The 11,921-nt window shown below is 41.9% G+C and overlaps 1 protein-coding gene across 1 annotated transcript; it reads right to left on the bottom strand.

Annotated features, from left to right (window-relative positions):
- Positions 1-394: 394 nt before the first annotated feature.
- On the bottom strand, positions 395-11,724 carry LOC147322733 (ras-related protein Rab-18). Its single transcript, XM_086307279.1, has 7 exons — positions 11,509-11,724; positions 9,469-9,524; positions 4,779-4,840; positions 4,427-4,499; positions 3,458-3,576; positions 2,977-3,043; positions 395-2,300 (listed from the first exon to the last, which is right to left on the bottom strand). The coding sequence occupies exons 1-7, from the start codon at positions 11,574-11,576 to the stop codon at positions 2,131-2,133; spliced, it is 615 nt and encodes a 204-aa protein (XP_086163405.1). The 5' UTR covers positions 11,577-11,724; the 3' UTR covers positions 395-2,130.
- Between the last annotated feature and the right edge of the window lie 197 nt (positions 11,725-11,921).

The following is an 11,921-nucleotide window of genomic DNA, read 5'->3' as shown; positions in this document are numbered from 1 at the left end:
CTCCGCGTCTCTTTTGTTTGACTGGGACATACAGCTGCCCAGAGTGTGGCAAGAAATGAGGGATATGCTACAAGGGAAGAGTTCTTGGTTTAGCTGCCAACCCTGACCCTTTTATAATGGCTCAGGAATTATTCACATCCCAGTTAAAGCACTGATAGAGTGAATTATGGCTGCGGCGGTGCTTCCTGAGGAGTTCGCCAAAAAGATGATTTAGACAGATCTCACGTCTGGGGTCTGAGGGCTCCTCGGACACTGTTTAAACACCAAGTCTTTATTCTGAAGACACAGGAATGTGACGGGTGCCGGGTGAAAACCCATCACCTAGCAGCCACATTTCTAACATGGCAATGATGACAGGGGCACGTCAAGTAACACATCAGCAGCAACACATCCATTTATATTCACTTAAAAAAAGAACTTTATTTAGTTTAATACATAGGGCAATTTGTAGTGAAATATGGATACATTCAGCTTTACACAAAGGTTCCCCGACAAAGTCTTAAAATACAACGTTTATAAATGTTTTGACATATTTCAACACAAAAGAGACAGCTATACCAGTTTAATAAGTAAAAGCCTACTTCCTTTTTATTGTAACCATTAAATTTAAATGGTAAATTAGCATTTATTTTCAGCTAAATATAAGTAAGCCTCTAAACGTCATTCACCAGCAGACAAACTGGGGAAAAAAATGGCACACAGATTTCCCATGCAATTAAAAAAAATAATAAAAATCAATGTGTGATGAGACATGCTCAAATTCATGTCACTTTCACTATCCCTGTTAGGAGATCAAACCCCCAGAAGTACATTTCCTGGAACATATGCCAGCGCTTGAATACTGCAAACATGGTCAGAGGTCAGGGGTACAGTACATTTATGAGTGTTTCTCAGATGCTAACACAGAGATGGGAGAACTGCGAAATCCATTAGCAATGTGGAGCGCACAGCTTTTTCTTTGATTTTTCCAAATTCAGTGGAGACACCCGTATGACTCACTGCCCTCTTTAATATTGAACACTTTTCCTTTGTCTCTGTCCAGTCAAAGGGATCTATATGAAAGACTAGCAGTGGTGGTGATATTACTGATATTATCTGTCTGAGTGAATGAGTGCCAGTAGGTCGCACTCCATTAAAGCAACTTGTTACACACATTTAAAAAAAATTTTTTTTTAAAAAGGCGTGCAATTTTAAGAGGTCCCCTCTTCTTCAGCACCCAGTGGAAAGCATGTTGGTGCCAGTCTCTTTGATTTATGCTCTTTTCAAAAAACACAGCACTAGTTTGAAGTCCAAGTCAATAAAAGTCATAAAACACCATTCCAAACACTTGGAAAGAAATGAGGCAGTCATGTGCACAACAGAGTCATTTGATCCAAGCCTTTGACCGAGAGTGCCGAGATAAAATACAAGACGGCTCGGCTTGATAAGCTCCTCCATAAGCAGCATTATAATCTTAGAGCCTGTGCATGGGGAACAGGACAAAGTGCAGGGCAGAAGAAAAGTGACACTAACACTGGAGAAAAGTCTGCCCTGCTTTGATGCAGCTGTGCTTGCTAAGGCGAGGTACGCCAAGGACAAAAAGCATGCTTGATACGAAAAGAAACCTAGGTCAAATACAAGAGTTTCAACTCTCATTATCATACTTCAGAGATTTAGCCATATGTCTGACAAGCTTTGGCTCACGATTCTGGACTCGCTTTACTGCATCCCTATAACTAAATCACACGAGTATCAAGCGAGAACGGTTAATGTGTTGACCGTGGCACTGCGACTGCACAAAACTGCGACTCAAAACAAAACAGAAAGAGAGAAACACTCAAATTCCATTAACAGGAAAGCTGAGCTGTATTTGCATTTTAGCGCCGCGTTGTCACTAGAAAGTGTGCAAAAGGTCTGTGTGTGTGTGTGTGTGTGTGTCTGTCTGCGAGAGAGAAATAAACACTTTCACCTAAGAAGAGAGGAGAAAGTTGGATCTCTAATGCCTTGATGTGTGAGGACGGAGCTCAGGACAGCACACAGCAGGAAGGGAAGCTGTTCTTTTAAAGTGTGTATGCTTGTGTGTGTGTGGATATGCTTGTATTCGAGGGTATTTGTCCCGTGTAAATCTTTAAATGTGTGTGTATAGGTAGTCTAGACAAGGGAGCAGTAGCCGCCGCAGGTTCCACCTCCTGCGTCTTCGTCGGTGAGCTGGACTGCTCGGCCGTGGTTCTCGCTCTGCCATAAGCCAGGAGTCTGGATTATCTTCTCCACCAGCTCCTCAAACGCACACTGAACGCCGTCCCTCGTCTTTGCACTCGCCTCTGGGAGGACAGAGAGTGCAGAGGGAAGGAGAGAGGAGGGGAGAAGTGACAGGGACGGGAATGGGGAGGAGGCAGAGATTGGAAAAGGTGGAGAAAAAGAAGACAAAACGCAGAAACAACAACTGTTAATGTCTGCGTCTTGATGTCATCATCTGCTGGCCCCCCCAGCAGGAGTGCAGAGTGGTGGAAAACATCTCAACAGTAACTGTCAGCTCCACGATGCTAATACTGGACCATAGCAGGTTATTATTGGCTCTAGTCAGCACCTGCTGCGTAGCATGATAACATCCAGGAACATTTCAATTGTAATAACCATAGCATAAAGAAATAAATCCTACTATGACAAATCACGAGAAATATCTTTGAGAATTGCTTGGAAAACATGTCAAGAAATCTTTACATATTACCAAATAACACTTTAAGTGCTCAAGATAAAAACTAGGTGTTAACTTTTAAGTTCCCCCTTTTTACTGACAAACCTGAAAAATAACAGCAGAGGGGGAAAAAAGAGAGTGCACTAAAGATGATATATGAAGCCTGCTTTATAAATAGAAGTATGCAAGCATTCCTCGGCGAGTATGATAGTTATTTCAAACTCTGCCTCCCCTGTGAAACAGTCTGGTGTAACTCATGTGCCCGGCAGCTCTTTGTAGAGCGGGGAATCCTCCTGACTTACCTATAAAAAGCATGGAATGTTTTCTTGCAAACTTCAGCCCTTCGGCCCTGTCTAACTCGTGGTTTTCCTAAAACAAAGGAAAGGTAATGGATTATTTGAGGTCTGTCGGGTTGGGCTGTCAGCTACTGTGGTCGTCACGGGCCAGAGAGAGAAAGTGGTTTTCACAGACAAAGATCAGAACGCAATGAATTCATAACAGTACACGTTTTTAACTCCACTTACTGATTCTGGTATCCTGGCAAAGGACCAGCTGCCAGAAAATATGAAAGTGCTACTATCGTTTAGCTTAGCAATCCATCAGCTGGTCGAGGGCTCACTTTGTAAAACACACTTATTTTTGGGGCAATCCATCTCCCTGTTCTGTGTGTGTATCACATATATATCTAAAGAGCATAAACCAAGGGAAGACTGCACTGAAGCTAAATATTAAAAATGTCACGCGCACCCTTAACATCACAATTTTATAGACAAACACACTGACCTTATCAATTTTGTTCCCTACAAGCATTTTAACAAGGTCATTCCTTGTACAGTATGTCTCCAGCTCACTCAGCCAGTTGTCGAGCTTTGTAAAGGTTTCCCGTCTCGTGACGTCGTACACTGTGACACAGAATGAACAGGGCATGCTCAGAATGCAGGAAAATATTCATTCACAGGATGAGAAAAAAATATTTTAAGTGCAGAATGAGTGAGTGGATTTTCTGGATGCACGATTGAGAGAACTGCAATAATTATGCAAAAGTAGTTATGGTGTGTAAGGCAATAGGACCATCTGACACACTAAAATTAATCTGACAGGTGTAAGAAGTCCTTGACTGCTGAACCTTTTTGACTGGTTTATCATTGAAAATCACAGAGCAAATGAAACTTTACTGACAATAACACTGTAATTTCCACTTCGGTAATAATAATATTAATACTAATAATAATCCTCATTATCATCTAACAAAAAAGTTAAAATAAATACCGCAATAAAATAAAGGAACATCAACTTAAACACATGACTGGTTTATTTGAAAAAACAAAAACAAAAGAAAAACGCGGGGGGGGGTGTCAAAATCCCACTGATACAACGAGGCGCCTTCTGTTACTTTACATCATTAGTGTGGTCAAAAACCATGAACTGTAGAGGAAGTCTGCTTTAGAGGTTTAACTTTCCGTAGTGTGTGTGTGTATACATGCTGCACATGCATGACCTTATGAAGACTCTGATTTAAGAGTATAAACTAACTTCCAGAAAGAGGCAGGCGTATGTGTGTGAGTCACAGGATGAAAAGCCATCACTCACTTTACAACAGGGGCATGACTGTAAAGTCAAAGGCCGCACACATGTGCGCTTACACACACACACACACACACACACACACACACACACACACACACACACACACACACACGCACATGCACGTACAGGTGTTTGAGCAATGACGGTGCTAATAGCTTTGCTTACCCAGGATGACTCCCTGGGCACCGCGGTAGTAACTGGGCGTCAGGGTTCGGAAGCGCTCCTGTCCCGCGGTGTCCTGCAAAACGCACACTACTGCTCACACTTGCAAGGAAAAAACCAGTGGCTACAAACCAGGGCAGACAAACACGAACAACACAGACACACTCCTTGGTATCAAGGGGTGGAAATAGTGTTACATAAGCGCCATCTTCTGGTTACTTGAGAGAAGAGCCGGTCTAGACCTGAGCTGGAGCTGTTTCATAGTTAATTTTTCTGCTCTGACAAACAAGAGCTGCATGTTTGTTTAACCGAGTGATACTAAAGCACTGGAATAATGATAGAGTCTGTAACATACCCATATTGCCAGCTTTGCCTTGTTGCCATCCACAGAAATGGTCTTCACTTTGAAGTCAACGCCTAGACAATGAAAAAAAAAGAAAACAGAAAAAAAAGAAAGGGGCAGTTAATCACCGAAACCCACATGATTACCTCATCCTGCTTCAGGCCCAATATGATGACTCCTACAGGTTTGTTCAATTACTGCCAACAATATCATATCATGGTGACAGACCATAATTATTGAAGATGAATTGTCAAAACACAATGTCTATGAACTTGTGTTAACCTCTGGTTATTCAGACTGGCATTACGCCCGTCCCGTGTCCTGCACTTAAATTACAGTGTGACCGTGCATTCACATACACGACGAAAGGACAGTACGGTTTAACGTCCTGAACGAAAACCGACGAAAAAAAATGAAAGGCCGGCACCTGTAAAATGGCTCAGTGAGCAATGACTCAGTCTTAAAAATCCCTGCCAGGTCCCAGAGGAGCAGACGTGAAAATAACAATGTTGCCCCCCCCCAACAAGTAAATCTCCTCTATTGCCTCTTTGCAGTGTCTCGGCGAGCGGAGCGTGCGGCGTCTGGATGACATATAGGCCGTGTTTTAGCATCCACTGACAGATTTACCAGGGCAATGTACACTTGTGATGGGCTTGTTTTTACATCTGGGACTGAGGAGGGGAGTTCAGCTTGGAGCCAAAACAGAAGAGAGATCGAGCAGGAGAAAGGGGACATGAAGACAGGCTGATATATGGCACCGCACTCACACACAAATACACAGTCTGTTCACAAAGCCCATCACAACAACTAGCTCTTCCTCTCGTCCAGCAGGGTTGCTCAGATACTGCTGCCAGGCGCATGTGGAGACGAGTTTACACTAAACATTTCCCTGAACCTGGACCAGTCTCTTCTGCTCTAATTCACTACATATACAGACGGGCCTTGCCCAGGGAACGCACAGTAATGCATCTGTTTGCAATATCACAACACAACAAGATGCTACTAGTGCTACAGGTCAAGGCTGGGCTGCTCTCTGCAGGCCCTTCTCTGTACGATATAAATACACCAAAGGCAGAGCAGCACAACCCACTAGTTCGACACAGAGAGAGTGGTGGTGGGGAATGACACATCATTGTTAGCCTGTATTCTCTTTTGTCTGTAACCTTTGGCAACGATGGCACCGAGAAGAAACAAGGTGCTTTAAGCCACCAGTAAGAGTATCATAAATGCAAAGCTGCTAATGTGCCTGCTGATCATCGTCGCAAAAGATCATTTAACACTCTGTGTGCTAGTGTGATGATGTGTCGAGACAGCCTTTGGCAATGGGAGAAATCCAGCCTCGGGGTGGTGAGATGAAGAAAATACTTTAACTGAGACTGAATGATACCAGATTAAAAAAAACTGAATCTCAAGTCAAAGCACAGAACTGACTCCAATAAAGACATCTGTTTGGCAGAGAATCCCAGCTGGCCAAGTAAAACAGTAGCGGCCCGTGCCTTGACCTTGACAAAACAAAGTATTTTCTCCGTTCCAACCCCTCTTGGGATCTGTGCTTTTCGGCCGTTTTAACAAAGACAGCATTGTGAGCTACAAGCGATTCACAAAACCACATTAGTTTGGTCTGATATTATTTGCAGATACACAGTTTGGGGTTGCCACTACTTCTAAAAACCTTTACCAGATAAGATGGATAGTTTGGTCTGCCACAGATTGTTTTTTTTCTCCACACAGCATTAACTTTAAAATTAATCTGAAAGCTTTGTGGCTGTCTCAGTGTGTGGGATTGTGGTGACTTTAGTTTTAGCTCACCAAGTGCTGCAGAATCTCCTAAACGTCCACATTTCTGCCTAGCGACCCTAGCTTGACTTAAAAAGGAAAAAGAAGAAAAAAGCTAAACTTTAACGTCTCTTTTACAGTTATCTGCAGTAGGTACTGGGGGTTTAGCAAACACATGCAGCCAGTATGCTGACTGAGCCTGGAACAGATAACATAAAAAGTCCGTCAACTTGTGGCTGCGTTGCTCCAGACCATGTACAGTATCTGTCAGCAGCCTCAGCCAGGCCTGCACACTACAGGCTGGGAAACAGAGTGAAGGACAGTACATTTAGCTGAGCATGGTTGTCACTTTAGTCTACTGCAGTTGTTTAAAGTTGTTAAAAACTCCAACTTTGCGTGGGTGTGTCACAGCACAAATATTCTGGCAGGCATCACTAACATCCTTACATTACTGAGGTCCTGATAAGTGGTGGTGTTTGCAAATAGTGCTGAGCAACAGGATTGAAAAAAAAAAAAACCCGTAACCTCATTGTTACTACAGCTAATTTAAGACCTTTCTGATATTCCTAATCAAAATTGAATACCACGATCTATGAAAAGATCAAATGCATGTGTCAACTGAGGGTGTACTTCAACTTATGTGTTGTGGTGAGCTAGAGTTTAATGCTGTACACACAACGGCAGAAGTTCACGTCATGTATGACCACGACTGGCTTTCGCATTGGGACAGCGGGCATCTGGTCTGGTGGTCCTCCCTCAGCATATTTGGTCTTTTGGACACCAACTGTATCCATTTATGGAGAAAATATCCTCATGTAAAGCCTAAAACCAGGCACCAGTTGAATGATTCAGTATGTACTAGAAAATAGTGCAGCAAGTCATTCTGTAGAGTTTCCAAATCATCCATTTCAACGTTTCTAATTAAAAATCAGTACTACAGATATACAGCATAACTGTCTCTTCTGCCCTCTCATGTTTCGCTGGTCTAAGAGTCTGAGTGCACAAACATCAAATATCAGACAGTTCTATCTGGTATCACGCTGCTTTTGTGTGTTTAATCAGCTTAAATGGCCATATTGCAACTGTTTATGACAAATTCATTTATTTTAATGTAGAAAACGTTGTTCTAGAGCCCGACTGACATCCATCACTTCTCTTCCGTTTATCCAATTTTAGGGTTGCGAGAGGGTTGAAGCCTATCCAAGCTGTCATAGGGCGAGAGACAGGATACACCCTGGCAATCTGTCCAGGGTGTATCCTGTCTCTCGCCCTATATTATTCTGTGTAAATAATCATTCTGTACATACGATAATTTTTAATCCTACAACTGTTTATAACTTGCATAGTTCACATTTCTGTATAGCTGTATATCTCCGATTTCTGTATAGTTTTTCATATTTATATCCTGTTCATAGCCTGTACTCACTACAGCCTGTACATACTTATAGTTATAGAATATTCATAACATACTTCATACCGTGTACATTATAACATACCATAATAGACCCATTTCTGTAATATACTTACATATCTATATTATTGCTAATATATATTGTAATATATCTATATCACGGCTAAAGCACTTCTGGATGGATGCAAACTGCATTTCGTTGCCCTGTACCTGTGCATGTGCAATGACAATAAAGTTGAATTCTATTCTAATTCTATTCTATATTGCCAGTCTATTACAGGTCTAACACAGAGAGACCGTTCCCGCTCACCTTCACACCTATGGGCAATTTAGTTACCAACTAACCTAATCCCACCAACTGCATGTCTGTGGAATTTGGGAGGAAGCCAGAGTACCTGAAGAGAACCCACACAGACACAAGGAGAACATGCAAACTCCAAGTCTCAAACAACAAGTCTTTAGAAACTACAAACAACTACCAGCCTGAATTACAGACACGGACAGCTGGAGTACGACTGGCTGAGTAGTCATTCCTGTTACACTTCTTGACGTCTTCTCCCTGGTTGCATGTGTAGTTGATGCGCTGTAATGTAAATTCTCTGAGGACAAGTCCACGTGGTCAAAAAAATCAAACAAAAAAAAACTGGCAGACATGTGGATGTCTGCACAGACCCTCACACTAACTGACTGACGACAGAGGTATTAGGTATAGACAACACTTTAAGCACAGCATAAATGAATAATCCACAACCTGCTGTGACATTAAAACAAGTTCTTTTTTAACCTGCACTATCATACTGTTCGAATAAGGACACATAAATAATTAACAGACAAACAAAACAAAACTCTTTTGTATGCCTGAAGAAATTCAAGAAATGTCTCAAGTCACAACAATATTCATATTGATCTTAAAGTCCTATACTGGTCGGGCTCTATGCTGGCAGCAACCTGCTGCTTCATCAAACTTTTTGAAAATCTACTCCTCCTTTTCCTTCCTGGCTCCACCGTGGTTATACAGCTGCCTGCAGGAGCTGTGCTGCTGCTGACTGAGATCACAACAAGTGTTGCATGTGAACATTAACCACTAAAGATTCAGTGCTGATATAAACTCATAGTCATATTTGATAGTATTTTGATAGATAAAAGCAATTTTTTTAATTCCTCCTATTCTTTCATGTTCATCTTGTGGAGGACAAATGCATGTGTTGTTCTATGCAGCATAGACCAAAAGCACCCCTATTTTAGTCTCTACTCCTGACACTGGTTGAATGCTAAAGTGTTAGCATACTCATATGTAATGTGGACATCATTACTAACCCATGAGACAACAGGTTTAAATGAGCTCATGCTGTTTGTGCCTCAGATGAATCGATGTATTGCTTATTATTACTCAAATTCAAGATCCTTGTCTTTGTGACTGTTTACTACTCTACGTCTGTGTCTTATTTAATCTCTGCTGCTGCTGATGATGATGATCCATTTTACCCTTTAACAGACCTCACATGTTCAACTCACCTATGGTTGCTGATTGTTCCGGGTCGAATGTGTCTTCTGTAAATCTTAGTAGGAGGCTGTTGACAAGAAGATGGAAATAAGAAGATTAGACCTCATCATGACTCACACGTGTGTTTTTTAGTAATTGTATTCTCCTCTCTTGAGGATGCTTTTGAGCTGAAGTCAGGTTTCCAGTTGCCCTGACTCCTGCGGCAGGAGACAGTCTCTTTCTCTATCTCCTTCTATTGATCACTCTGTCCTTCACTTGCAAGCAAGAGGTGATGTCAAGCTCCAGATGACATCACCACTAGATTGCAGTCAGGAGGACAGGGTTCGTTTCTTAACCATGACTAATCGAGTGCAAAGGCCTTAACAGCCCCGCTGACGATGGCAATATGCTCGCTCCTCTCCCTTGACCCAGACATAATTCTCGTACTTTTTCCTCACGGGCCATCAGAAGAGATGCTGAAGCAGTAAGTGTTTATTGTTTGAGGGCCATATGGCTGATGAACTCATGCAGGGAAACAGCCAAGTTAGAAATGTATTCTGTACAGGTCAGGAAACATGAAACACATACATTCCCTGCCAAGCATTCAAATCTGTCATGATTTAAGGCCTTCAGATTGCAGGGAAACAAAATAAATATCTGTAAACTATTCAAAAATAAGTGTACCTATTTGATATTACCAAAGCTGGCTATGGATGATTCAAATTAGGACATTTGAAACTAATCATGGTCTGATTTTGTTTATTGTATTAAGCGAAATCCTATTTAATAATAATACTAAATTGCTTTCTGGAAACAATGCATCACGGCCTGGACGATGCCACGGCAGACAGCATGCAGTACAGCCGTCTAGATATTCTTCTGTTTTCTGGAAATATAAGCAAACACAGATCTGTGTTATGGTGTCGGCATAAAGCCAGTCCTTCCTCTGGGCAGAGCTTATACAGACCAGCCATTAAAAGATGCCAACTAGCAGTACAAGCCCTGTTCAAAAAAAAAAGGGAACTCTTTAGTATAAGTAGACACATGTTGCACATCAATGAACTGACCCAGGAAATTGGAAAAATTTCAGCTAACAGCGGACACAGTACTGGGCGTTAAAATATCAGCTGCAAAGAACATAAATTACTGCAAACTTTTTATTAATTATCATCTCTGCTTTCTGGTTTAAAACATAGCTGATTTTAACTTTAACACTCTGTCCTTGTTGATGCTGAAGTTCCAAGTCTTATTATTGCCTCTCTTTGGTCTATTTTCAATAGATGGGTGTACTTTTGGTCAAGAACTTGTTTAAAGGCTTACAATGGCATAATTTTCTCGGAATGTTCTATGGCTATGGAAGGCACGCTTGTAAACACCATAGTCTACAATGTGATGGTTGATGGCTCAGGAAGGCTATCAGAATTCCTCCAGCAGCCGGGACCACTGTTATGGAGACCTGCAAACCTGGATCATGATCTCTTTTGGCAGGGACACACGCTATAAACTTCCATGCTGATGTGGGTAAAAAGCATTTTACCCTGCGTGGAATATTATCATGTTGTTAATAAGGACTCTGATTACCACATGACGACAAGAGCAAGTGTATCGTTTACATGTTTTGAAGTCCCATCTGGAGAAGGGGTACGCTTACTTGAGCGTGACCGGTTCGGATCGATCCTTCTGCTGGGTTCTTAATGACGGAGATGCTAGCAGTACAAGTAAATGGACTTAAAAGAGTGTCAGCTTCTCGTTTAGCCATCAAATTAGTGTGAACAAAAACAGCCTGTTTCTAGCAATTATGTCAGACGTGCACATAGTTGATGTCACGTACAGAGCTTCTGGCATCTGACTAATGCGTTAGCTAAACAGTGTGCACACTGTAAGCATTTCTTGTACATGTTGTACCAAGACAGTCTGACCTCTGTTAGAATAAAGAACAGGACAAACCAGCACTGAACCGTCTACATCGTTTTAAAAACTAAATTCTCTTTATCCACCTGCTACATCCCTGCTAGCGCTGGCTAACGTTAGCAGGGAGCCACGACATCACTTTGTTGATCACTTGGTCTTACCTGGACTTCCCAACGCCGCTTTCTCCTATTATCAGTATCTTCAGCGTGGTAAGCACGTCGTCTTCCATTCTTTCTTCACTGTATGCTGTGTTACTCTCAGTAAATCTCTAAAAGAGACTTGTTAAAGTGAAGCTGACTAACTTGCGTCCCTGTTTACAGCTCACAGCACAGATAATAATATGACAGCCCTTTGGTGAGACGTCTCACTCCAACCATTTCCGGTATGACTTGTCACTACTTCCGCTGGAGATCTTACAGGATATCTTGGGAGAAGATTATGTAAGACAAAGGACGCAGTGTTGCAACATGTCGACGTCATGTGTTCGTGTCATTTTAATAGTACTGTATATTTGCTACTGGACTCTTTAAACGGGGATTTTTCACACTCCGATACATTTGTTACTAATGTAATT

Source organism: Aulonocara sp. 'chitande type north' Nkhata Bay, linkage group LG9 (assembly GCF_057382095.1).
Source record: "Aulonocara sp. 'chitande type north' Nkhata Bay isolate Kocher_YH1m ecotype deep benthic linkage group LG9, A_spYH_male_GT1.1, whole genome shotgun sequence".
NCBI lineage: Eukaryota > Metazoa > Chordata > Actinopteri > Cichliformes > Cichlidae > Aulonocara > Aulonocara sp. 'chitande type north' Nkhata Bay.
Note: the sequence above shows the minus strand (reverse complement) of the source record. Positions and strands in the feature narration are given on the sequence as shown.

What these genes read in the sequence shown, in the direction of transcription:
- LOC147322733 (XM_086307279.1), bottom strand. Translation starts at nt 11,576, where the DNA reads ATGGAAGACGACGTGCTTACCACGCTGAAGATACTGATAATAGGAGAA. An exon ending in TGCCCAGGGAGTCATCCTGG is followed by an intron (nt 3,577 to 4,426) that starts GTAAGCAAAGCT and finishes TCTGTGTCACAG; the next exon opens with TGTACGACGTCACGAGACGG. An exon ending in TAGGGAACAAAATTGATAAG is followed by an intron (nt 3,044 to 3,457) that starts GTCAGTGTGTTT and finishes CCTTTGTTTTAG; the next exon opens with GAAAACCACGAGTTAGACAG.